This window comes from Pseudopipra pipra, chromosome Z (genome assembly GCF_036250125.1).
Source record: "Pseudopipra pipra isolate bDixPip1 chromosome Z, bDixPip1.hap1, whole genome shotgun sequence".
Lineage (NCBI taxonomy): Eukaryota > Metazoa > Chordata > Aves > Passeriformes > Pipridae > Pseudopipra > Pseudopipra pipra.
In genome coordinates, this window is record NC_087581.1 from 56845166 (window position 1) to 56872637 (window position 27472).

At 35.5% G+C, this 27472-nt stretch overlaps 1 protein-coding gene across 7 annotated transcripts in view; it reads left to right on the forward strand.

Annotated features, from left to right (window-relative positions):
- DMXL1 (Dmx like 1) overlaps positions 1 to 27472 on the forward strand; it is an 82413-nt gene that overhangs the window by 37032 nt on the left and 17909 nt on the right. For 4 of the 7 annotated variants that reach the window (XM_064642613.1, XM_064642612.1, XM_064642617.1 and 1 more), the window contains exons 17-33: positions 614 to 838; positions 1493 to 3178; positions 3742 to 3852; positions 5152 to 5321; positions 6516 to 6613; positions 7320 to 7485; positions 8254 to 8506; positions 10148 to 11238; positions 11497 to 11688; positions 12915 to 12991; positions 13168 to 13295; positions 14766 to 15014; positions 15398 to 15511; positions 23204 to 23367; positions 24380 to 24519; positions 24846 to 24931; positions 26807 to 27008. In XM_064642613.1, coding sequence (XP_064498683.1) covers positions 614 to 838; positions 1493 to 3178; positions 3742 to 3852; positions 5152 to 5321; positions 6516 to 6613; positions 7320 to 7485; positions 8254 to 8506; positions 10148 to 11238; positions 11497 to 11688; positions 12915 to 12991; positions 13168 to 13295; positions 14766 to 15014; positions 15398 to 15511; positions 23204 to 23367; positions 24380 to 24519; positions 24846 to 24931; positions 26807 to 27008 — 5152 coding nt within the window. Of the gene's footprint in view, positions 1 to 613; positions 839 to 1492; positions 3179 to 3741; positions 3853 to 5151; positions 5322 to 6515; positions 6614 to 7319; positions 7486 to 8253; positions 8507 to 10147; positions 11239 to 11496; positions 11689 to 12914; positions 12992 to 13167; positions 13296 to 14765; positions 15015 to 15397; positions 15512 to 23203; positions 23368 to 24379; positions 24520 to 24845; positions 24932 to 26806; positions 27009 to 27472 lie in introns of those variants that run through there. The other 3 variants (XM_064642614.1, XM_064642615.1, XM_064642618.1) reach the window with 2 other exon arrangements.

Consider the following 27472-nt stretch of genomic DNA (forward strand, 5'->3'; position numbering starts at 1 on the left):
AAGATTCCAAGATTATATATCCTCCAGTTCAGGCAGGAATGCCCAGTACTTCCCTCAGGGCAGGGAGTTCCACAATGGGTATGAGGACAGGAGCATCCTCCTATCTCACAGGCCTCTTAACACCCAGTTTATAGCCAGATGAGTCAGGCTGCTCTGGGCAGATAGTGTAAATGGTCTATTGATAACAGTTTCTGGGAAATGGCATGGAAGGCTATAGAATACACAGTTTGGGTTACATCCGTACAGTGATGAACTAGTCCCAGCTGTTCTAACTAGGACAGCCATGGATATCTTCATTTAATTTTCTAGACCTGCAGATATTTTGTGCTCGTGGACACCTTATTTTCAGTGGGTAGCCACATGCATAACTCTCTGTCTGCAGTTTTGGTCTTTCTGGTTATAGTTTGATTGTTTTATAATTTCTCAGCAGTTATGGAATCTCAGAAGTGTTTAATCTGAAATATGCTAGCATTCCTCTTTGAATATGCACGAAAGTAAAATTTTAAGTCATGTTTTATCTGTCTTTTTTGGAACTATTAAGGTGAGTAAAATTACTTCTTGAGTTAAAAGAAATCATTAGGTTTTTAAAATAAACAATGCAAAATTTTTTTAGATGAAAAGATAGGTTCAAATCCACCTGAAGAAGCAACACAAACAGAAGAATTGTATTCTTCACCTGATCCAGAGAAGATCCAATCACCTTTTACTCAAAAGTATCGGGCCTGTAGAGCAAACCTTCAGAGCACCAGCCGGCTTACTCTGTCTTCCAAAATGGTGTACAGTCAAGAGCTGAATATGCCAGAAGCAGTAGAGATAATAAGTGTAAAGCCGTCAGCAGGTTTGTAATTTTTTTCAAAAAGGACTAAAATTAGGACTCCTTGCCTTTCTGACTTTGGTCTTAAAATAGAAACAAAGTAGTAGTAAGTTTGGTATTTGATGTTAAAATTAACATACCTATAGGTGGATCCAAAAGGTTTGCTAAAACCTGTTTCCCTAACTTTATATCTCCATCCTGGAACTAATACAAAAATAAAGCTTTTCTTTAAGGTATAATATTTATTGAATTTCACATTCTCGCAAGAAAAAGAATTATACAAGCACAAATTTTGTTTTGCAGTCATTCATGAAATTTTTTGTAGGATCTATAAATTTTAAGGTTTTCATCAGTAGTCTTTCAGAAATATAATAGATTTACGTTTTTGAATGGAGGCATGTTTGATGCAAGAGATAATATATAGTAATATTCATGTTCAAATAATATAATTTGACTTTCCTCTAGAGAATGAAATGGAATCAAAAGGTAAAATGGTTTTGTGGTATTTTTGTCACATTGTCTTCTTTGTGAGGCCCTGTAAACAACCTCTTTGTGAGGAAGTAGTAATATTTTTTTAATTTCAGAATAATAAAATGGTAGCTGTATAAAAACGGTCTCTAGTTTTGTGCTTGCTTTTTAGTATTTCCCACAGTGAAAATGTATTTTATTTCACTTTAGGACATCTCAGTTCTTCTTCCATATATCCTGTTTGTCGTGCACCTTATCTGCTGGCTACTTCGTGCTCTGATGGAAAAGTTCGATTCTGGAGATGCAGAGTTGTCACTGAATCATCAGGTTTTTCCATGCCGGAATATAGCACACATGGTGATGTTAAATATGTATGGGAAGAATGGCCATTACTGATTGAGGATGGACTTCCTAGCAGTAGTGCTATTAGTGTTCCAGGAAGGCCAACTGAAGTCAGCTGTGCACACACCAACAGATTAGCAGTAGCATACAAGCAGGTAGCATCTAAAAATAGCCATCAAGATTTTGTAATGCATGTTAGTATTTTTGAATGTGAATCTACAGGGGGTTCTTCTTGGATTTTAGAACAGACTCTTAATTTAGATGAGATAGGCACCATGTTTGACTCTGGTATTGACAGCAATTTAGTGGCATATAACCAGCAGGACACTTTTCTGTCTCATGGTGGGGGTATTACACCCAGCAGCAAGCACTTGGTACACTTAGACTGGATGTCTAGGGAAGATGGTTCACATATTCTGACAGTAGGAATTGGATCAAAACTTTATATGTTTGGTCAACTGTCTGGGAAGAGGCAAGAACAAAATAGTAATGAGATCGTAGCAGTCTCCCATAGTGGCAGCACTAAGGCCACAGCCCTTTCTGGATTTGTTTTGCTGCGTTGTGTTGACTTGGTTTCATCTGTAGAAGGATCACCTCCTTTTCCCGTCTCCTTGTCTTGGGTGCGCGATGGCATTCTTGTAGTTGGAATGGATTGTGAAATGCATGTTTATTCCCAGTGGCAATCTCCTGCTAAGCAGGAACTAGTTAGTACGGATTCCTGCAGTGGAAGTATATCATGTATAACGAGCTTAATGAAACAAAGCCAGTCAGCCGCCTCAGGTCTGCATCCACCAAAGAGAACCTTGACCAGATCTATGACCAGCCTTGCACAGAAACTTAGTGGAAAAAGATCTGCCTGTGATCTCTCTGTGGAAATGGAAGATTCTGGTCTTTTTGAAGCAGCTCATGCATTATCTCCAACTTTACCTCAGTACCATCCATATCAACTGCTGGAACTCATGGATCTCGGTAAAGTACGCAGAGCAAAAGCCATTCTGTCCCATTTGGTGAAGTGCATTGCTGGAGAAGTTGTTGCTATAAATGAATCTGAGCCTAATCATGATAAGAGGCTCAGATCTCTGACAATCAGTGCTAGCGGAAGTACTGCAAGAGATCCAAAAACATTCAGCAAAACGGAGACTACAGACTATATTGAAATAGACTCTGTTCCGCCATTGCCTTTGTATGCTCTGCTTGCAGCGGATGATGATTCATCTTATTCCTGTTCAGAGAAGACTAATAATCAAAATAGTCAAAATAAAAAAGATACACCCAATGACAATTATGAAAATCTCTTTCAAAATCCTGTTATAAGTACAGATGATCTTGTTACACTTGATGCAGAAGAAGAGAGTTTGAAACCGAAAGTCATCGATCTTTCTCAGTATAGCCCAACTTACTTTGGACCAGAACATGCTCAAGTTCTTTCTCGTCACTTACTTCATTCAAGCTTGCCAGGTCTGACTAGGATGGAGCAAATGTCATTGCTGGCCTTGGCAGATACAATTGCTACTACCAGTACTGACATTGGAGAAAGCAGAGACAGAAGTCAAGGTAAGGGGTCTCTTCCACTGTGCTTCACAACCCTTTTGGAGAGTTTTTTCCTATTTTGGAATATTTTTGTGGCTTACAGTTTTATTTCATAGTATAACCTGTATTATTTACTGTGCCATCACAGTATTTACTGTTTAACTAGAGTTTCAAGACTTAATGCTTTGATAAGAATCAAATTTTGTTTTTCTCACTGTTAATGCCACTGTTTATCCATCAGTCCACACACCATGATTATTTTTAGTTCACTTTTGAAGGGACAGCTTTCTTAATGATGAATATTTGTTGGACTATGTATTTCAGAGAAATTGAGAAATAAAGTTTGCAAGCGTTTTTTTAATATGATAACACTTTTTCTGTTTCTTGCATTGAAGAGAACAAAAAGCTTCAAAACTTTTTATATTTGAAATCTTCTTTCCCTTCCCTTGAAGGGAAGAATTGTGAATTAAGCTATTATATTTACAAATCTAAAATGTTAGTAGTCACAAAATTGTATTTCTTCTGTTAAGACACACAATAACTTCAAGTAGTTTCACCTAAGTGTATGTAAAAATATTTATTTCCAGGTGGAGAAACTCTTGACGAGTGTGGTTTAAAATTTTTATTGGCTGTTCGGCTTCACACGTTTCTGACAACTTCGCTTCCTCCTGTACATCGAGCTCAGCTGCTTCACCAAGGTAACTGATGTGTTTTCTTAGATGAGTTGGATTTTGGTGATGTACATATGACTGGTGTGCTGTTGACATGCCTTCACAGAATCAATGGGTTAATGTATTGGTTTTTTTTAAAAAAAATTGTCCAATATGAATGAATGCCAGAGCAGAAAATGTCTGCTTTATTTTTGGTCTTGGAAATGAAGTAATTTCTTGTCTAACAGATTTTTAATTTTACTTTTTTTTCTGTTTCCCCAAATGAACTGACTTTTCTGTACTTTCAGTATCATATCATTCCAATAACCTTCTGCAGGAATAAGCAGTAGAAAGTAGTACATATTTACTTAGGTTTTTAGTGCCTATTGGGAAATAAAGTATTTTACAGACTTCTTGGACTTTAAATATTTTTATATGCTTACTGTAATTATAGAGTGAACTATTTCAAATATGGGGGGGTTTGTATAATTTAACTGTTTTCATCCTGATATTGCAGGCAATGGAATGAGGTGGATTTCATTAGTCATAATCAAATCTAAAGAAATGGCTGTGATTACTCTTTTAGCCATCATGACAGTTGATGGCATTTTCAGTCTCATGACTTGTCACCCCTCAGCTGAATCAGAGACTGGCATTTGGCCAAGATGCCACAGCAGAGTATTGCAGAGTTAGCTTTCTGATGAACTAATTTTAGTTGAGATACTTCTGCTCAGAAATCGATGAGAGTGAGAAGTGCCTCCAGGACACATGCAGAAGTGCAGTTCAGTATGCCTCTCTACAAAGAAGTGTCTGGCTGTCACTAGAGCTACAATTATCCATAACCAGCTATGTTGCTGCTTAATAAATGCTGTCTTCCTCCTGACATTTTTTTATTTCATGTTTTCTTTTGTATCTCTGTCCTCAAATGTGTTTTCTGCTCTGATTATCTGAAACTTTGCATTTTCAAATCCAAGTCAAAGTATCGAATTTACCTTTCAAAACTTTGAAAAATGTAATCAGTACATTGTGCTTTGTATCATGGCTAATCTTAGTGCCACCATTATCCATATATTTGATGTTTAGTAACTCAGTTCTTTTCAAACTTACATAAAGAGTTGGCAGATGAAAAATTGTTTTCAGCTATATGATCTTTCTTTAGTATTAGATATGCAGTGCTAACAGATGTTCTTACATTTCTGTTGCCTCATCAGCAATGCACTTATAAATGCAAAATAAAGAGTTTGACTTTTCTCCCCTTCTCCCTTTCCCATCCCCTTGACTTCAGATTCTAGAATATTTTATTAATGGGTGTCTTTTAATTTTTTTTTTTAATGTGTTATTATGCAGGGTTATCTACTAGTCACTTTGCCTGGGCGTTTCATTCAGTAGCAGAAGAAGAACTGCTGAGTATGCTCCCTGCAGTACAGAAGGGAGATCCAACATGGTCAGAGCTCAGAGCTATGGGGATAGGATGGTGGGTTCGAAATATCCACAGCCTGCGAAAATGCATAGAAAAGGTAAACATAGCGTTTTGAAAAAAAATTACCAAACTCTTTTCAAACAGCTGTTTTCTGGTGCTTACCTTCTATTTACGGGGTTTAAAAGTTTTAGATATATTAAATGTTTCTGAATGTTTCGTGCTGTATTTTTTGTATGTATAATTTTTTATATGAGTATGAACATTTGTATTCAACTATTTTTTTTAAGTACTTCAGATGTCAAATTCCACTGTGAAATACATTTTTTGCTTTTAGATATTCCATTTTGGAGGTGGTAATATGCAGTGCTTATTGTGGATGCTCAAGATACAGATGGAGCATATAGTTGTTTTTAATAGCAAGATAGAGAAACAAGTTATGGAAAAAGGTTCTCCTTAGAAAGCTATCAGAAGTGGGAACAATTTAGGTATTGTACATCTGTCTTGCAAATTGATTAATTTTCATGATAAACAAACCTTCTACTGTTTTATTTTGGCCTGTGGGGTTTTCTGTGTGTTTGTTGGGGGTTTTGTTCATTTTCTTTATATTAAATATTTTAACCATCACAGAAGTGGCAATACGCCTAACCTCATTATCACTTGTTTTAAGCTCTTGGAAAAGCCAAGTGTGTTGAGCTAGAAAATGACATGCACAAGATACTTTGACTACAAAGCACGAAGTGGTAAAATGCATGTCTCTACTTTTACTTTTCAATCTTTAGTAATTAATCTTCACTTTATAAAACTTAACTACCTTGCATTAAAAAAATTCCAGGTATTCTGGGCCTGAGTTTCAGGTTCTCTTACATAGGTCTTGGACTATTCTTGCTGCCACTTACCCCTTATTGCTTTCCAACCTTCAAAAGTAATCTCCTGTATACAATTTTTCTCCTGTTGTGACTGGTCCCAGCCTGTTTTTCAAGACTTCATATGTCCTTTGATTACCAGAGCAACTAATAAATTAATTTTGCTATGATTTCAGGAACTGATTTCAGATACAGGGATTCCCATCTGATCTTCCAAAAATCTTCTAGAACTGGAAGAGCATTAACTAAATGATATGAAAAAGGCTCTTGTATCTTCACGTTTGCATCAGACTCATAATGAGAGGAGGGATCTTATATTAAAGAGTAGTTCCGAGCACTTTGGGGTATGGGATACCAGAAGCAACAAGAATCTCGTTTCAGATTTATTTAAATTTTGGTTGTTTTTTGCTGTTGAACTGTCTTCACAGGTGGCTAAAGCAGCGTTTCAGCGAAACAATGACCCACTTGACGCAGCCATTTTTTACCTCGCAATGAAGAAGAAGGCTGTTATCTGGGGATTATACAGGTAGGAAACATTCAAGCTGTTACATGGAGTTTCACACTGGTATAATTTTGGGAAAAAGGTTGAATGTAACGGTAATCCAGAAGAACACAAATATTACCATTGAAAGCTGAGATTTGATTGCTAAATTAGTCATTACAGTCGGTGAGCCATTTCTAAGCTTCTTATATTTACTGAAGTAATTTAGTTGCTATTTCTGAAGGTAGATGTTTCAAATTCTAGTCTCAAAGCTACTGTAGTTTCAGTCACTGCTTAATTCTGTTTTACTTTTGAAGATTAGCAGTGTAGTGTAGTATATGATATGATATAGCATGATATATCTGTCTTTTAGAAAAGTGGTTTTTGTTATAAATTTTACCCTAAGTTCAGGGGACTGAATTATGTCTGTCTTTGAAACGGGTGTTTCGTAATACACTGTTCAGTGTTGCAAACTTCTTGAAAAGTAGTTTGCGTTGTCACATACTCTTAAAAGCTCACCTGGGAAAAATGAGATTTTCTGTATTTGTATCAGGTTAATTGAAAATACCATTAGGTTTTGTATTCACTGACATTTGTTATTTTTAAATATGAAGCCTTCTCCCAGTGTAGTGACACTGTATTTCCTGTTGTAAAGATCTGTGTAAAATTATACTGGCATCTGAGGAAGTCAAGAACCATGATGCATCTAATAAAATGTATAATATTTTTATCAATTATGTTCAATATGCAGGTCCCAAAAAGATACTAAAATGACACAGTTTTTTGGAAACAACTTTACTGAGGACAGATGGCGTAAAGCTGCATTAAAAAATGCTTTTTCTCTGCTTGGCAAACAGCGTTTTGAACATTCTGCAGCGTTTTTCTTGTTGGCAGGACACTTAAAAGATGCAGTGGAGGTAATAAAATGAACTGCTTTTTTATATTTAAGACTATTATATTGTCCCAAATGTACAAATACATGGAATGTGATTTGCATTTTGCATTATTAGTATGGCCCCTGAAGCCTCTGATGCTTCTGGTTTGTGCTCTTCTTTCCCACTCTCTATCCCCCCAAATCAATGCCAAATACAAAACATTGATTTTTGCATTTTGATTCTTTTTTAGCTGTCATCTTAGTGATACTAAAAAGTCACATAATTAATTTCTCTGTTAATAACATATAATATTATAATATATTATTATTATAATACCTACAATTAAGGGCGTTACCTACCATTATCTTACTTTTAGATTGTCTGCTTAGTCCTTTATGAAGACAGCAGAGTTTTCATTAGGAAATTCGAGACCTGGCATTTTGGCAGTGATGTGTATTAGCTCCTGAAATCCCTTCACCAAACAAACCAAAAAAAACGTATTTCCGGGATCTGTTTGAATTAAAAAGTTGTGAGGAAATTCATCTCTGATAATGAAGGATTTGTTCTCTTGAAGCCAATTGATTTCAGAGATCTGTTGTCATGTCACTTAAACTGAAGAAATGCATATCAGATCTTGCATGTAATAGCTGGCTATGCCTATTCTGCATAGTTCCTGCTTGGTTTTTTTGGGGTTGATAGAATTACTTATTTTAGTCTGAACAGATTCATGTCAATTCCTGCCTTGTGATCATTTTAAAGAGAGAAGAAATTATGAAGTTTGATCTCTTGAATATATTTATTTTCAATTAGGTCTGCCTTGAAAAACTGCATGACATTCAGTTGGCTCTTGTAATATCAAGACTTTATGAGTCAGAGTTTGAAGTATCTAGTACTTATAAATCTGTACTACAGAAGAGAGTTTTGGGAAGTGCGTTTACTGGAAAAGAGAGCTCAGGAAACATACACTGTGACCCTTTTCTGCGAAGTATGGCATACTGGATTTTGGAAGATTATAGCAAGGCTCTTGACACTTTGATTAAACATTCTGTTGAAGATGAAGGAGGTAAGAATATAAGTATTTTATCTGTTAGATTGGTTTTAACTATTTGTTTCTTTAAGCTGCAGTTTCTTGAAGTATCATCTGAACAAAACCAGGTATCACGTAGTTCTTCACAGTATTAGTAAATAGCTTGCTGTTTAATAACAGATACGGTGACTGTGTTGTCCTTATCTTGTGTCCCATGAATGGATACTTTGTTCTTTAAGTATATGAATATCAAGATAATGTGATGATCCTACAGCGATGCAGTTGTTTTTAAAGCAGCAGTTTAAAGATGAAGAGAGAAATTAACTTCATTAGTTAATTTGACTCCATCACAACCTAAAAAGAAATTTCTGATTGCACAGTTACATAGGAGAGTCCAGAAGACAGGGTGTTTTGCAGCTTTTAATCATTGGAAAAATAGTTGAAAACATAAACTGCCAACAAAAAGATTTTGATATTTAGGATGGTACAAGGAGGCCCACGTGGTGCCTGAAATAGCATGTAGGTCTCCTAGAGCAATTAATTTCTATGTTCACTTGCTAATTTTATAAGCTTCTAAGAATCAATTGTGTTATTTCCTAAAGTTAGTGTTGTCAAGGAAGTTGAATGTTTCAAGTCCCTGGTAGTTACCATGCTAGCTGGTTTCAGTCCTGGCTACTGAGAGAAATTTGAGGGGAACAAATGAAGACTCAAATACTTATAGTTGTGTAATTACTTTTAAAAACTGATTTCAGTTGAAGTTACATGCCTCAGTATAATTTTGGGTAAATGAGGAGTATTGTGTTTGGTTTTTTCTGTCTTGGTCACATCTTTCTGTGTAAAGGAATTTTAAAATGTTACTAATTTTTCTGTGATCAGTTCAGTGGCTTACTTGTCGTGTCTTGCTTGATTTTCTTACTTAAAAGGTGCTCTTTCATTTGCCTCTTATCTGTCACTAGTTGTGCCGTAACTCCTGATGAAGGAGAGAGTAAGAGTCTATCTTCTTCTCAGTTAACCTGGACTCTTTGAAAACTGAGTGACTCATCCTGTTTTGGTGCTCATATCTTTTAAGGGTTTTTCTTGTTGTGGACATGAAAATAAAATGCATAGGTGTTGCACTGCTGTGTAATTCATTTATTTGTATGTCATACTGCTACCATTAAGTATAAATGTTACAGATTTCCTAGTTTTATGGTAAGTTTGTTTTTTTTAAGATGTAGACAAAATAAAAAAAACTAATCCAAAATTTTTAAAAAAGACTTTAGCTAAAAATCTTTAGTAAAATGTAACATCTTATTGTCATTTAGAGGTAGATAGTTTAGAAATCTATTCTGAATAGAAAAATGATCTTGTTTGACTGCAGCAAAACTGTCCTTGGTACAAGGAAAAGAAGTGGCATCTGTTTTAATTTAAAAAATCTTACTTGCTGTCCCACTCAAGCTTCTCTTTTTAGTAGTGTTTTGGTTTGGCAGTGTCCTCTCCACCAAAATATTCAAATTATAAAGATGCAAAGAAAGGTGGAAAGAGGGGGATGCAGTGAAGTAAACAGTAGAACGAATGTATGAATTAGACAGTAGAATTAATATTAAGACCTGATAGCTTTCTGATGAACTCAGGATTTTGCAGATTGATGTTTCTTATGGAATGGTACATTTTTCTCATGCTGCAATCTCTTTTCAGGTGAAGGAGATGGTTCATCAACTTGTAACCCTGCAGTGTTTAACTTCTATAACTACTTAAGAACACATCCGCTCTTGTTGAGACGTCATTTTGGCTCTTCTGATACATCTTCCACACACATATGCTTAACAGTAGAAAATGGATTAGCTGATAAAATCAACCTAGGTGAAAGACGGCTTTTCTTTACCACTGCATATGCTCATTTGAAAGCTGGTTGTCCTATGTTGGCCTTAGAAGTGTTATCAAAGATGCCTAAAGTTGTCAAGAGATCGAAACCATTTTGTAGATCCCCTAGTTTAATGGATACCAGTAAAGATTTCTCACCATCTTCTCCAGTTAAAGAGTTTGAAACGAAAGACCAAGCTTCCAGTGTTGATTGGTCGCAGCCAGTATGGAATGGTCTCGGTTCATCTTCAGATTGTTCATCAGGAAAACATTCAAGTTCAACTCTTTCCTTTGACTGGAGTCAGCCAAGTCTGGTGTTCCAAGATGAACCCTTGCAACTACAGACAGACAGTGATGAAAATGACGAGAGTGAAGATTCCTCCCTGGTAATGAAAGAGCTAAGACCTCTGAAGAAAACTGAAAAATTGTGTGAAACAAGTTCTAGCTACACAGAATCTTTCAGTGTAGTTGATGACAAAGATGTTCTCAGTCCATCAGAAGATATCATTTCAGCACAGCTGAAGTTTAGAGCATGCCTGAAAATTCTTACTGTAGAGCTTCGTACACTGTCCACGGGTTATGAGGTAGATGGTGGGAAGTTGCGATATCAGCTTTATCAGTGGCTTGAGAGAGAAGTGGTAGCTCTTCAGAAGACCTGTGATTATAATGTTGAAGTGGAAGAGATACAGTCAGGAATTGGAGTGATGCCAGAGGAAACCACATTATGTGAAAACACTGAAGACACAACTGACCAGCAAAAAAATGTGCTACGGAGAGAAGACTTTCAGAAAAGACGTCAGTGGCTTCTGAAGTACCAATCTCTCCTAAGAATGTTCCTTAGTTACTGTATACTTCATGGCTCACATGGTGGAGGCTTGGCATCTGTCAGAATGGAATTAATTCTGCTATTGCAGGAATCTCAGCAGGTATGTGGAGGAGCTAAGTTTGTTTTTTCTCTGCTTCAGGTTTGTAGGTTTATCTGGGTGTGTTTTGTATTATTGTTGAAGTTTTCCTACTGTAGCATGCACCTGTTTTATAACAAATGTAAATCTGTTTTTAACAGGTTATGTTTTCTGTAGGTGTTTGTTGTTGTTGTTATTTAGAATTCTTTCCCCTCTTTCAAAAATGCTTATGTTCCATTTAAGAATACATACTATCACTTGTCATTTCTTGCCTGTTTTTAGGAGCAGTCGGTACAGATGCCTTCCAGCCCTCCGCCAGAGCAAAGTTCCATACCTCTCCTATTTGCTTGCACAGCTAGTGCCAAAACAGTGGTGGCTAATCCATTGCTACATCTTGGTAATTTAACTCATGATATATTACATGGTATAATAAACCTTGATTCACCACCTCATCCAGATACTCAGAACAACAAGGTATGTATTTTTTTTATACGTTTTGTTGTTGTTGTCATTGTCTAATTTGCTAGTCGTGAATTTTTTTCAAACAGCGTGAAAACTTTCTCCTGTGCCTTCCTGTGACAAATAATAAAACTGTGAAACGTAATTATTTTCTCTAGTAATTATCTTGAGCTAAAGTGATGTCCACTGATTTATAAGTTGTTGAGGTGCTGAGCATCTGGTTAAGCAAGCTGCAGAAGATTAGCCTCTCAGAACTGGATATTTGTCCAAGATGACATGTGTTCTGGAAAACATGTTGTACTATACTATCACCATCATATTTGTCTTATATATATGATTATAATTATTATATTTGACAATATGATCATTACTTCTGGTAATTCCCAGACTGAAGTAAAATGAAAGTGTGAAGAATAAAAATTTATTATTGGCAAAGTGCAGTAAACTTTTTTGTGAAACAGTATATATGTTCATATAGTAAATATAATATTTTTTAAAATTATATTTCTGTAAGATTTGTTCTATCTTTAACCTTTGACTGGAAGTGAAACTTAAAGTGTTAGGTTAAGTCTTTCCTAAAGTTTTATATGTGTCAGGTCCCAAATCATGTTTGCTTTTACTAGGGATTTCTAGAGAACACTTAGGAGATTTGCTTGTTCGTTGGAGGGAACAAGCAAATAAATATTATAAACCCTTCATGTTTTAAAACAACCCTTTTGATCAGCAGATTCTAATTTTTTATCTAAATGTGGTTTGTGATACCTTAAGAAAAGTATCAGCTATGTTAAAAATACTGATCAGTGCGATACTGAGTAAATTGCCTGTGTGTACAAGAGTTGTACAGGAATTGATCAAAAGCTAAGCTGCATTATTGTTTCATTCTGAAGCAAAGTCTTTGTATTCTGAGCCAGCATATTGCTACTGTCTTAGGGTGTAATTACTTATGACTGTTGTGTAGAGGTTTATTACATTGCTGTTTATTCATTGAAAACATTTCAGGTACAGCTGAGCTTTGATATGGGTTGAATACTTCCCCTTCCTTTTCATTCAAAGTGAACTGATTTATCTGAAATAAATTCTGAAGTGAAATGTGTCTTTTTAAGTGTGTGTTTATACCTTCTGTATTCAGTGCTTGTTTCACTTTACAAATATGTACGCATGTGTCATAGTTTGAGAAAGGCTATCATAGTAACCATTGCTCACTCTGACTGTAATATGTTCTATAAAACTTTGTCTTACAGATATATGTCATGCACACCTTAGCAGCGTCGCTCTCCGCTTGCATCTACCAATGTCTTTGTGATGGCCACAGCTACAGGTAAAGGTTAGGAAAAGTGCTTTTTAGAGAACCATTGACACACTGTCTCACTGTAGTGATCGTAATTGGTAGTGCACCAGAAGGCACTTGCTCACACTTGCCTCTGTCTAGAAGGAACTTTGAATAGTTGTAACCATAATATTTTTATATAAATCTCTCACTTTCCTGTTTCACAGCTCATTTCAAGCAAATCAGTTCACTGGAACAGTGTATCAGACAGTCCTGTTAACTCAGCGCCATTCTTTAAGAACAGCAAGCTTAGAAGAAACAGTGACTCCAAATACATCACCTGCTCAGTGGCCAGGTATCTGGAGTTGATGTATTTCCTTCCTCTTAAGGAAAACCGAGTTATCTGGATCCACTCTAAGCGCATGTAGCTATGCTCTGGATTTTCTAGTAGTATTTATAACAGCTGTATGGTAAAGTTGGGTTCTTTGATTAAAATTTTGTCTTTTTTTTTTTTTTTTTTTTTCAAAACCTCTAAGTTAATGCTTCTGGTTATTCACTAAGTCAAGTTGGCTCATATTGCTTTCTCTTGCTAAAAATGTTAGTGAGGGCTCTAGTGAAGGGCAAGTAAATGGGAAGTAAGGTGAAGTCATGTCCTGTGTTCTACTTGCTCCTCCTGGAGGCAACAAATCAGTCGCACCAGTATTGCACTTCCTTACTCCTGAAAAGCTGTCTTAGTTTGTGCTCCAACTCAGACTTTTGAACTAACTGAACTTATTGAAAATGAGAAGTTTATAATAAATTAAGTTTTTCTGTAGTTCTAAAATCCCTGTTAGATTTCAGGTAATTCTTAAAGTATGTTAGTGAAGCTGTACTAGGGAGCTACATTAGAGGGAGTGTTAGCAATGTAATATATGCATATGTACACATACATACACATATATATGTATGAGCTTCAGTTTACATCACTAACTTTACTGTAAGTATAACCAAGAAATATGCTTACTTATTATGGGATTTGTTTTTTAAACCAGAAAATTTCATACTAAAAATAGTTTTGGAGAGCCTCAAGCGGTCTTTGTGTTTGATGCCATGCTGTTTTTTCTTTTCTGCAAAATGTTCTGACACTAAATCTACAAATTTTAGAGAGAAATCAGATTGTCATCTGTTTTCTCCTTATTTCATTAGTTGCAGAGTTAAATTTCTAATGAACGGAACATGGAATTGTTAGCAGTTTTTCTTATAAGTAACATTACCTTGAACTGATATCTCTGGTTTTTTAATAGATTCACATGCTCTATGAGCAAATTAGAGAAGATGACAAAAAAGCAGAATTATTTGGCCACCACTATTTGCACTTTCACTTATGTGCACAGTGTAACAGTTGAAGCCACATCTGAAACAACAGCTTTTTGTGGGAGCATCAAAACACAAGATACCCAGTACTTGAGTGAAGGAACACTTGGCAGACAGTGTCTAGTTAAAGTTGATGCCCATGATTTTTGATTGGTTTTACCACTGTAAAGTGAGAAGACATAATTTCAACTTACAGTGTTATGCTGTAGTTATAATAACTGAAAAATTGTTATGCATTTCTTTAACTGTTAGTCCAAAACATAAAGCTGAAAAGCTATAGTGAATTGTTAAAAATAAAAAGTATACCTCTTTCTCCTGGAGTGTTCAGTTTCATCTAAAAGTTGGAATCTTTTTACACTAGAAATTACTAAGTAACATAGGTTGCTAGTCAAAATACCCTTGATAATCTGGAGTATGCTCACAAACACAAATATGTGCTTTCTTAAGGAATGTATTTATTTTATGTAAACAGGAATGACAGCTCTAATACGTCTCTTGAATTCTGCTGGTGAGGAAGCCCAACCAGGTCTCACAGTTTTACTTTGTGAAATTCTAACTGCGGTCTATCTAAGTCTGTTCATCCATGGCCTTGCAACACATTCTAGCAACGAGTTGTATAGAATTATAGCTCATCCACTGAATGACAAAATGTGGTCTGCTGTCTTTGGAGGAGGAGCTCATACACCCAGCAGAGGACAAGAGCAAGTAAAGACAAAAACTGGTTAGTTCTCTTGTTTGACTTATATTGTCTTCTGTGATTTTTAAGAAAATTATGTGACTGCTGAAAGCTTAGGAGTAATTGCTTTAAGTAGTTTGTGTTCAGTAAGAATTCAGTGTGGTTTTAGGTCCACACAGAAAAAGAAGGATCTAAAATTATTGGCATAGATATTGGGTTGAAGTAGTGAGCAGAAGTGAATGCTACTAAAATAAGATTTACAAGTAGCACAGTTGCTGTAATGTGAGGGAGTTAAGTTGATCTTAAAGAGAAAGTTTCCAGTACTGTTACAGCCAATTTTTTTATGTTAATTTTAAAGCTTTCCAGTTCTCTCATAACAGGTGTATATTCCCATTTTACAAATACAGTATGTTTTCTCTCTTTGACAGGTAGGCACTTCCCAATGCCTAGCCCACATCAGGTAGTAGTGTTCTCCATGGAATGCGTGGGGTTTTCCAAATCCCTTACCTCCTTCAGTACTCATAGTCCTGCCAAATCTTCAGGCAAGATAATAGATTTAGTACTAGGCCTCTACATGCAGTTTGCTATGCGTGGGGCTTTTTTGCATATGCAGAAAGACAGAAAACCTTCTGTTTGCAAGCCATGACATCAAAATTTAAAGTTTTGTAATTAAAGCAGCAGGTGAATTGGGCCTTTTTTAAAAAGAAAATTGTCAATGCTGTTGTAGTCTTCCTACTAATTCTTCATTTGAAATTAATATTAAATATAAAATTATTTTGACCATGGTTTGAAAGGATCAGAAGTGTTTCATATCTTTGGAGAGCTGCTTGTTTTGCTTTTTGAATATAAGCATTATTATGCATGTGGATTTTCTAAGTGTTCATTCTGTACATTACAAATGTAAGGTGTCTTTTTGATATTCAAATTTGATATTCAGAGAACCTTTTAGGAAAGTAAACATTCTTGAAGTTTTAAAGTCAGATGATGATAAATTTTGCTGAAGTCCAGAATTAATTCCTGTAATGTTTTTCTCTTTGGTACAGTTTTGTGCATTTTAATTTAGTACTATAAAACCAAGAGCAAAAATACTGCAGATTATGTGATTTTTTAAAGGAAGATTTTCTAAAGATAAATTTACTTGTTGGCTTTGTACATCACATCTAAAGACATATGTAGAGAGATAAAATACAAGTTTATATAATTTTTGTTATTTTTGTTATTGATATTAGATGTATGTTACATATAAAAATGCCTTACCTTGTATTTAAGAAAAACTGTAAATGTGATCTGTTTGAATACCATCTTTATCAGACTTCTGGGAAAGTATTTTCAGAGTAGAGGTCTTTAATCAAAACGGAGCTCTTATTCCAGATCTGATCAATTTTTTCTGTGGTATTGAAGAAGTATTTCTCAGTATCACTTTGGTAAGGTAAATATGTTTGCCATTACAGAACTGTTAGAAGCCATAACTTCTTTCGTTGACAGTTCTGTTTCCTAGGGATAATCAAACACTGTTTGTAGGGATAATCAAACACTGAAAAAAGGGTCTAGAGGGATTGCGAAGTCTTCATCTTTGGAGTTACTCAAAAGCTTGAACAAATGCCATCAATTAAGTTAGCCCTGTTCTGAGCAAGGGGTTGGACCAGGCAGCTTCCAACTGATGTAATTCTAGGATTCTGTAGGTTATTATTTGTTTTTAATATGTGTTTATGTAGAGCAAATTTGGGGGAAAATATTCTTGGAGAAATATCTTTCTCTGTCACTTTTAAAAAAATGGTGGAAGAAGAAAGAACAAAAAGTAGACCCCCAGAAATAGACACCCAGTGAAGCAGAGCAGTAGGATTCAAATCAGCTATATTTTTGTGCCTTTATGGTCATTTCTTAATTTTTCTTCTGACACCCAGAAACAAACTCTGATAAGTGCCTGGAATGCTTGTTCAGGTCAAGTATGGCATGTTCTTCCATAGTATTATTTAGATGTTTTCATAGCTCCTCATTTGGTTATGCATAACTAGACTCCTTTCTCTTATGTTTACTTTTAGATTTTTGTGAAATGTTTCCACTCTCAAATGGAGATTAAAAGCCAAAAATTCTTAACACTAAAAATTCTGATGTAATACTATATGTCCTACATGTCTTCTTGCCTCCCCTCCAATCCTTAAGTATATATCTGAATTGGCATGTTGATCTCTAAGTTTCAAATGTGTTTTAAGAGATCATAACATTATGTATGGTGCTGGCCAATGTGATTTCCCTTTCTGCTCTTTGCTTTAGTGGACTTGAGCATGTAATAGCTTTGGATATAAAATTTCTCTTCAACAGAAACTGAAAAAACAGAAACCAAAAACTTGTACCTGGTAGTCTTATGAAATCTTAACATCTATTAGGAATTAATTTCTATGAAAAACTTGTTTTATTGCCTCTGTCAATTAAAGATCAGACAAAGCATAGCAATTTGGAGCATAGCTTTTTAGAGCACTATACTTTCCAGCCATGTTTCTTGGTTTTGCAATTGCAGCAAATGATTTTGGCAAAGAGGGCTAGAATATGACATTTTGTTTTCCAAGATGCAGTTATCATCTGAAAAATAACCCTGTTGTTTATTGTAGTAGATCTTTTCAGATTTGTATTTGCCATATAGTTTCTCTTAAAAACTGCCCTAGAAAACCATTACGTAATTTAAGTCTATATTGAGATAGTAAGTTGTCTATCATCCAGAGGGTTCTTAAGGAAAAGTTTGAATTTTGGTTTAAGTTAGAAATCCATAATTTCATTTTGTATATTCCATGCTGCAAAAGCAGGTGAAATGTAGAACTGCTTTCTAAATTTGAGTATTTTACCAGTACACTTTATACATTTAAAGTTGGGCTTCAGATGTAGAAAATCAGAAATCTAAAAATACTTAACTATTCAGACAAGTTATTTTTCTCCACTGATTGTCCTAAGTTTTAACACAAATATAATTTCTGAGTACTTTGGTAGGGAGAAATGATGACGTGTCAGCTCTTACTATGTTGAGTTCTGCCTGACACGCCAGAGGTTTTGACAAACAGATGCCTAGATAATGAGGATGTGCACATAAAACTTGTCCATAGGATATTCAGTTCTGCTGTCACTCTTACTTACATCTTTATCTTGTTTGATCCTCTGAATTAATTCTTAGCTCTTGCTTGCTCTTCACAAACCATTATTCCTGTTCTCTTAGAAAACAAATTGTCATTAGAGATCTTACAAATGTCTGACTTAGAGTAACAGGTCATGTAAGTCAAGTTTTTCTTAGGTCATTGTAAAGAAGGAAAAAAATCCAAACAAACAAAAAGCCCCCAACAAAACAAAACACCCCACTCCTTACAACTTTTGCATTTATCTGCTTGCTTTATTTACTATGAGGTAGGTTTCATCACAAATCCAAAACAAAACAACAAAAACTGAACTTGCATTAGGAGTGCTTCAGATTAGATCAAGCAGTGCTGTGTTACTGCACTCAAGTTCACCAGCAAGTCAGAAATAGTAAAAAGCCTTAGCGTTTAGGCATTATCTTCAGGAATTGCTTAATCTCAGAATAGATGAAAGAATACAGATTCCTCAATTTTTAAAACCTTCCAGCTTATATAAGGTAACAGCCATGCCAAACTGCCCCTTTTTAATGCAGAACTCCCTGTGATCCCATTAGTAATGAAATTTTTGACATCAACATGAGATTAATTGCCTTGAATTCCAGAATTAGAGACTGCAATTTTGGGCTTTTTTTCCTTATGGTGCTTTGAAGTACTGAGTGCTTTATTAGTTGTGTGGTCTTTGTAGTCTATATTTAAGTCTTTGACTTCTCACTATTACTATCTTATTCTTGGCTAAGTCAGCTTTTAAAACAAAATAGAAGTTTGACTTGAAGTATTTGCACTGTAAATGATGGAGTTTCTTTAGCTCAGTGGAAATAGTCTTGGATGGTCAGGAAATGTCTTGGAGGGCAGAAAATATCAAGAAAGTTTGTGTATGCCACCAAGTATTTTGTTGTAATAATTTAATTTTTCAAGAGGTTTCCCTTCACAATTTATTGAAATGCCCACAATGTGAATGATTATATTATTGTTGTTATTATTGTTGTTATTATTAGTATAAATATCTGAGAGTGTAATATATACCTTGTTTTAAGCTTTTTAATGACTCACCAAACTGCGTCTTAGGGAACTTTAATTGCAATTGCTCCTGTTGATTGGAAATTCATTAAATTCAGCACTGTGGCCACACGAGCTGTAGCCTGTAATCAGAATATCATATCAGCTTCAGGGTTTATCAGCTTAAAAAATGCAAATTCTTTCTATGTTTGAAGTTGAGGTATGGAGCAGTGTAGAATTTCACCAGGCTGCCATTCTAGTTTTCTTTTATAACTTCCCAAAGAATTGCAGAAATCTGTGCAGGGCTTAGACTTACTAAAATGATTCAAGGTGTGATTCAAAATTGGTATTTCTTTGTAGTATCTTTATTATTACACTCTGGTTCTGGGCTTCAGCAGTGCTGGTACATGTTGATGTCTGCAATCAAGGAGGATGCTTTTGTAAGAGGAGAGCTTCATAATTTCATATATCTTCATTAAGACTTGTGTTTTTTGTAGGGTGTTGGGCTGTTGATGCTTCATGCATGCACACAGTCATCAGTAAAATACAGTAACTCTGACTTGCGTTTTAGTTTTTGGGGAAGTTGAGCCTTTTAGCTCTTCCTGGGACAGAAGGGAGGCAGCAGATCTTTTGACTATCATTGCGTGTATTATGACTTGGCACAAATTAAAGGATTTTTCTTGTCTGAAATAATCCAATATTCTTGAGAAATAACATAAATTTTACATTTGTCTTATAAGTAAAATGTGAGCAAAGATGAATGCTTTAAATACAAAAAAAAAAAAAAAAACCACAAAAAAGGGTTTTAACTAGAAATATATGACAAATTTGAAAGTGAATGTAATTTGTTATCTGAAATCCCAAATGACAAATTGGGATTTTTAATGAATTTGTTATTGTATTTAATTTTTTTAGAATGCATAAAAAGAAATCGGCATTTGTAGTAGGTATTTCAAACCCCTTAGATGGTTGTACTTTCATTTGCCTTAAATACTGAATTTTTTCCAATGGCTAGCAGTATTCTTAAAAATACAAAGAATGATCCAACGGAAGGAAATAAAGTACTGTTTTAAAGTACAATATTTGCTTTTTGAATTCTGCTTAAAAAAACAACCTGCAGACATATACTTGCTTATTTCTGCATCGTGCAACACGTGCTCCTTATTTCATGCTAGTGAATTTCTTTTTTTTTGAGCAGTTGCTAAAAATTCATAGTGATGCATGTGCATGCTCTTTCTTAACTGGTAAGCTTTAAATAATGAATTGAAAATTTCACTGCAGTTACTGCATTTTTGACTTTTAGTACAGGTAAGTGGATTTCAAATAATATCCCTAACAGGATAAAAAAAAAAATTATGACACAGTGTAGTAGTGCAACACATACTGTTATGATATCCCTATGTTAAGATGAAAGATGAGGTGTCTTCATCTTTTATTAGATTCTATACGTAAATTACTTTGTAGCTGTCATGGTTTAACCCCAGCCAGCCACCAAGCCCCATGCAGCTGCTTGCTCACTTTCCCACCAGCAGGATCAGGGAGAGAATCGGAAGGATGAAAGCCAGAAAACTCCTGGGTTGAGACAGATGGTTTAATAGGGAAAGCGAAAGCTACACACACAAGCAAAACAAAACAAGGAGTTAATTCACTGCTTCCCATGGACAGGCAGGTGTTCAGCCTCTCCAGGAGAGCAGGGCCCCCTCATGCATAAAGGTCACTTGAGAAGACAAACACCATCACTCCAAACATCCTCCCTTTCTCCTTTTTCCCCCAGCTTTATATGCTGAGTGTGATGTCATATGGTCTGGAATATCCCTTTGGTCAGTTTGGGTCACCTGTCCTAGCTGTGTCCCTTCCCAACCTCCCATGCACCTCCAACTTCCTCAACCTGCATGGCAGTATGAAAAGCAGAAAAGGCCTTAATTCAGTATAAGCCCTGCTAAGCAATAATAGAAACATATCTGTATTATCAACCCTGTGTTCAGCACAAATCCAAAACACAGCCCCATATGACCCGCTGTGAATAAAATTAGCTCTACCTGAGCCAAAACTAGCACAGTAGTTCAGCTGCTTGCAATGGTAATGTTCATCTTCATACATGGTCAGAAATCTTTTTGAATCTCCTTGGAAAAACATGTTTTTTTCTTGTCCAAAAATGAGCAGAAATTATGAAAAAATTCCATCAGCTAGTGTGAGTACAGAGAATTTGTCCATTTTAAAAAGCATAAAGAATCGTGAGGTATAAAAAATCAGAAAGTTTTTTTTTAAACAATCCACTTAAATCTTACGTGAGTTGGGATTAACAGTTGTCTCAGTTTGTGTTAAGAGCAAGGAAGTCTTATACATGGAATATAATTGCTATTTGTGCTATTTTTCATTTGTCCAGAGTGTTAGACCTTCTGTGTTCAAGTGATTGGAATACCCATAAGAGCTTTGAAGGAAATTTTTTGATTCTTTCAAGCATCTATCAAGAATCAAAAGTCTCCAGTGGATAAAACTTAAAAAAACCAAAAAAAATAAGGGTATAGGAAATACTTCTTTGTAGTAGTTCACTCCAGGAGTGCATAGGTGTGCTGGCTCTTTTTTTGCCATCCCAAGCATTATCAAGAGGAGAAAGTAATTTTGGAGGCTTCAGTGGTAGTTTTGAGGGTTAATTTTGAGCAGAAGGGAATTGGAAAGTTAAAATGATAAAGAACCCATTTGTATTTATGATGTTCGATTTAGTTCATCCTTGCAAACAGTTTGGCCTAACATGTTGATGCTTGTACTCAGTGACAGTAATATCCATTCTCCAGGTCAGCTCTTTTAGGCTGCAGAATTGCCGTCTAGGATCCTAATTATTACTGCTGCTAGGTCAGCCAAAAACTTGGATCATAAGACAACTCATATTGCCCTCTACTGAAGAAAAAAGACTTAATTAAATAAATCTTGGAAATTTCGTGGATTCCAAGAGGAAGTTCAAAAAATCAACTTCCTTTTTATCCTAATGTTTTAGCTTTCTGTGTTTTTACTTAAGTCTTGAACCCGTTTATTTTTTCACTATAGAAACTAATCTTCATGCCTTACATATATCTACTTGAAAATAAAAAAACCCCACCTTTTACAATGAAGTAGGAAATTGATTCAAGTCCCTTTTGTCTGTTATGAAAGTCAGCATGTTGTATCAAGTCTCCAAATAAAATTTCTTTTCTCCCTTGTCCCTTTCACTTCAAATGTGTTCTGGAGAGCTAGAACACTAACTTATTGCTCAGGCACAGTGACAACGGGTATCATTCCTCCTCCACTAACACATAGGCTGTATTGGGATATTCACCTAACAAGGTCCAGAATGATTTCAGGTTATTAGGTGATATAACTGCATTAAGATATTCCTGAAAGCTTGGATAAAGTATTTCCTTGAGTACTTTAATCATCAAGAATGTAAGTCAGATAAATCTCCCACAGACACTTCTTTTGTGTGAAAAAAGTCAATGTTGGGGCAAGCGAGGGGACCTCTCTACTCCTAGGACTTAGGGTGTTACTACAAATAATTAGTCCTTCCCTGTTTAATAAGATATATGTCAGATTGCATTAGTTTAAACGGGATCTTTCATATTTGCTGGAGAAATGTATTGGGACATAGGGATTTAGCAGAATTGTACCATTTAGAAAAAATACAAACCTCTACTACAAGGAGACATGGAATTAAAGCTTGAGTAAGAATGGCAAGAATGTATATTGCTTACATATTTGCAATATACATTCTGAAAGACAAGACTTTTGGCTTGTCTTAAAAGCAAGCATTATCAGTATTCAGTAGTTCTTATTAAAGTGATTTAGTTTTGTAATATCGTTGCTTGAGTAATGATATTTGTCATCTTTGTAGAAAGAGAGCTTGTTAGGGGTGTACTCTACTGTATTATTTGTGCTGGGAGTTTTCATGTTCTGGAGTTCAAGTTACGTGTCAGTTTTATGTATTTGAGTATCAGCATTTTCTATTTTTATTTGTTACAGAAACGTTAAAATTTTGAAAACTTGTAATGAAGATTTTTACTTTCTGTTATGAATCCCTTTATTAAAAGCAATAGGGAGGTGAAGCAGATGGTTTGAAGCAACATACTGTATTTTCTTTTTCCATAGATGATGGAGAGAAACAGCAAAAACATTACAGGCTTTCATCAAAAACCTTGCCAAAAGAGAGTTCTCAGTTGCCTGCATTGCCATTGGTAGACCAAGAATTTCCATGTCACAAAGAAAGATTTATCCCTCCTGAGCTTAGCATCTGGGATTATTTCATTGCAAAGGTAATTTTTTGCTATTATGACAATTAAATGTCTTCTGTCACTTCTGGACCGGTAGTTTTTCTTATCTTAGTCATTATTCTAGATATTGATATGATAAAACGTGCCGGTTTTTATTGCTCGCATTTAGCTTTTTCTAAAACACGGATATTTTGAAAACATTAAATAGATATTTTGAAATAACTTTCTTAAAAACTGTTGTTATTCAGTTAATTTGGTTTTAGGTAATGGTATGAACAAAACATGTTTTTTATTCTTGCAGCGTACAAATGTATAGATAGTTATGGGCCAGCTATTTAGGCGAACAAGGAAATGTGAAAAGCTTTTTGTCAGCTATTTCAATTGGATGAAATGAACATGTAAGCTTACTAGAAATCAAATTATATTGCCTCCTGTTAAGTCTGCTGTGGCAGATCTTTCTTTGTAGAAAGTTACGTAATGGTATACGAGTACGTAATGGCACATTTCTGTATCATATGTTAGTTATACCAGCAAAATAAATATGTCAGTTTTATTTTAGGAACAAGGACAAAAAAGAAATTGCAAATACTGAATAAACACAGTGAGGCACCAATAGTAGGCTGGCCATATATTGAATTCTGTAGGGAAAGGATAGGATTTTCTTGGTCTTTTGTCCTCTTAGCCCTTGGAAGAACTAGAGACAGTATACTCAGTTTTTGGCTTCTCTCTGACCAGCTTGTGTGTCCTACGTCTTGTTTGATATATTTGACCTGTAAATATATGAATAAAGTAAAATAAGAATTGGAAAACTGTTAGTGTTTTCAACATTAGAATTTTCAGTAATATGAAAAATAGTTAAACTGTTTAGGCATATAGTGCTTATGGACAATTACCCTTTTCACGAGGTACAAACTCCAAATGTTACTAAATTGAGTAAGATGATGTGCCTGCATTTTTATAAAAAGCATTAAAAATTTTAACAATTCAACTTTTAAAAGGTAATTTAAAATGAGATAAAACAAGATAATTTAAGGAATATTGTTTAAATTTTCAGCCATTTCTTCCTTCACAAAGTAGAGTGGAATATGATTCAGAAGAGAGTCAGGAAAGTGATGAAGATGATGAAGACATTGATGGAGATGTGTTTGCATCAAGTTCACGTAATCAAGAGCATTCTAATTCAAATTCTTACAGGTAAGTAGCTTTAGAATGTAAGATCTTCTACAATGTCTGCTTGTATTTCTGGCCTTTTATTTTTAAGTTAATACACCAGTTACTTGATATTTCATGGGAATGCATTATTTAGACTTAGTAGTTAATTTTTCACAATGATTATTGTACTCAATATATAGTATAGTGACTTTTGAATTCAGAGTATCTATAATATTCTAAAATATGGGTTTTAGTTTTTAGTAGTTTATAATGAGGATTTGAAGCTCTAAATTTAAATCCTAATATTGATTAAGTGAGAAAAAATTATTTTACTATTAGTAAATGACTTACTAGTGCTTTCTTGTTAGTTGGTCACTGATGAGATTGGCAATGGTTCAGCTGGTACTTCACAATTTGAAGATTTTCTACCCTTTGGCTGGACATGATCTTTCAGGTAATAAGCAGCAGAGTTGTTTCTTTATACCTAATTACCACACTTTAAATCAGTAATATGTTGAATAATATATGTATAATGTAGCTTTATTTTTAGTTCAAAAGTTCTTAATTTTTCAGTGATCTGGGAATAAATGTTCTGATACTCTTTATCATGCAGGCATATTTATGAAATAATATTGTGGGTGGATAAAATGAATGGGTGAAAAGGAATGCTCAGTAGTTAGCAGAAGTCTCTGCGTACTTATGTTTTCTTTGCCTCTTAGTCACATAAGAATGTTTACAATATGTATTTCTTGGTGGAAACACTATAGGCTTTTTGTAATTCAAGTAACAACCTTCCTACTCCTTGTTTCATAGATTTGTAGAACTCATGGAATGGTTTTGGTTTAGAAAGGACGTTTAGAGATCATCTAGGTCCAGCCCTGCCTACCACAGGACAGGGACTCTTTCACTAGATGGTGTTGCTCAAAGCTTCATCTGACATGACCTTGAACACTTCCTGGGATGGGGCATCGACAACTTCTCTGGCAACTAGTTCCACTGTCTCACCATCCTCATCATAAAAAATGTCAACCTTATATCTAATCTAAATCTCCTTGCTTGGTTTAAAACCATTACTCCTTGTCCTATCACTACAGGCCGTGGTAAAAAGTCTTACTCCGTCTTTACCTTAAGTCCCTTTTAAATATTGAAAGGGTGCTATAAGGTTTCCCTGGAGCCTTCTTTGGTCCAGGCTGAGCAACCCTAACACTCTTAGCCTTTCTTCACAAGAGAGGTGTTTCAGCCCTCTGACCTGTTTTCATGGCCCTTCTTTGGGCCCACTCCAACAGGTCCCTGTCATTCTTACACTGGGGGCCCCATAGCTGGGTGTGGTGCCCCAGGTGGAATCTCATGAGAACAGGTATGAGGGGCCACATTCCTTCCTTCACTCTGCTGGCCATCCTTCTTTTGATGCAGCCTAGGATGTGGTTGGCTTTCTGGGCTGCAAGCGCACATTGCTGGCTCCTGTACAATTTTTCATCCACTGATATCTTTAAGTCCTTCTCCACAGAGCTGCTCTCAATCTGTTCATCACTCATTCGGTTTTGGTGCTGGTTATTGCCTTGGCTCAGGTAGACTTGTCCTTGTGTAAGCTTGGAAGGTTCACATGGCCCACTCCTCAAGCCTGTCAAGGTCCCTGTGGGTGGCATCCCTTCCATCCAGCAAATCAACTGCACCTCTCATCCTGGTGTTACCGGCAAACTTCCTGAGGGTGCACTCACTACCACTGTATCACTGTCACAGATATGGAACAGTACTAATCCCAGTATGCATCCCTGAAGGATGCCACTTGTTGCCAGTGATCTCCATTTGGACATTAAATGTAACTCTTTGGTTGAGATCATTCAACCAGCTCCAGCCATTAGATAGTCCATCCTTATTGCTCCAGTTGAGAGGTAAGGGTGTTGTGTGGGACTATGTCAAAGGCCTTGCAGAAGTCAAAAATAGAGGACATCCATCGCTTTTCCCTTGCCTGCTAGTGCAGTCAGTCCACAATAGAATGCCACCAGATTAGCTGGGCGCAATTTACCTGTTATGATGAAGGAATGTCATGTTTCTCTCATCACCTGCCTGTCACCTATATGCCTTGACATAGGAGGATCTGTTCCAATATTTAATTTTTGTCAGCATTGGAGAAGTCTGTTCCTGTGTTTAGCAGTGATAGCACAAAGCAGTTCATCTTTTTGTATTTGTAAATATCAAACTGAGGTTTGAATAAAGCTTAATTGGGGAGATACTGAAATAAACTTCAGTCTTCAGCTACTGGAATTATCTTTGTCAAGATCATAATGGAAAAGAGAGGGTTTTTATTATTGTTTACTTGTCTTTCTAGAGCTTCCAGTTAGCTCCCCAATATGCCATGCAGTTTTGAAAACTTTGCAGCGCTGGGAACAAGTTCTTCTCCGACGTCTTGAGCTCTATGGGGGTCCACCTCAACATTATATTTCAGTTCATGCTTCTGAAGATTCCCTAGCTGCTGGTCCTGCATTGCTTCGCCATAAAACTTTACTTGAGCCTACAAACACTCCTTTCAGGTGAGTCTAATTTATATAAGTACTGACTATAGTATCTTTAATATAAATCAAGCATTAGGTTATTAGTACGTGTGATAGAATTCAATAACTAAATGCCAGTTTTAAGATTTGCTCTAATCCACTGTGAAATGGTGGATGCACATCAGATTTCATGCATCTCTGATCCAGAGCAAGATCAGGAAAAACAAACAACAGTTTCTAATTTTTTTAAGTTCTTTTATTGAAGCTTAACATATAGATTTTTAGTGTCTTTGGAAAAGTATGGTTGACAATAAACTAAAGAATAAAAAATTTGCCTTGAGAGATAATTAAGGATTAGAGACAATGAATGAAATAATTGCCCCACCTTTGGAGGTAATGTTATCACATTCTTATCAGTATTATTACCTAAAATCAGAGAAGAAATATTTACTATTTGTAATATTTGCATAGTTATGACTTCACATAATTGCATGTTCAGCCAG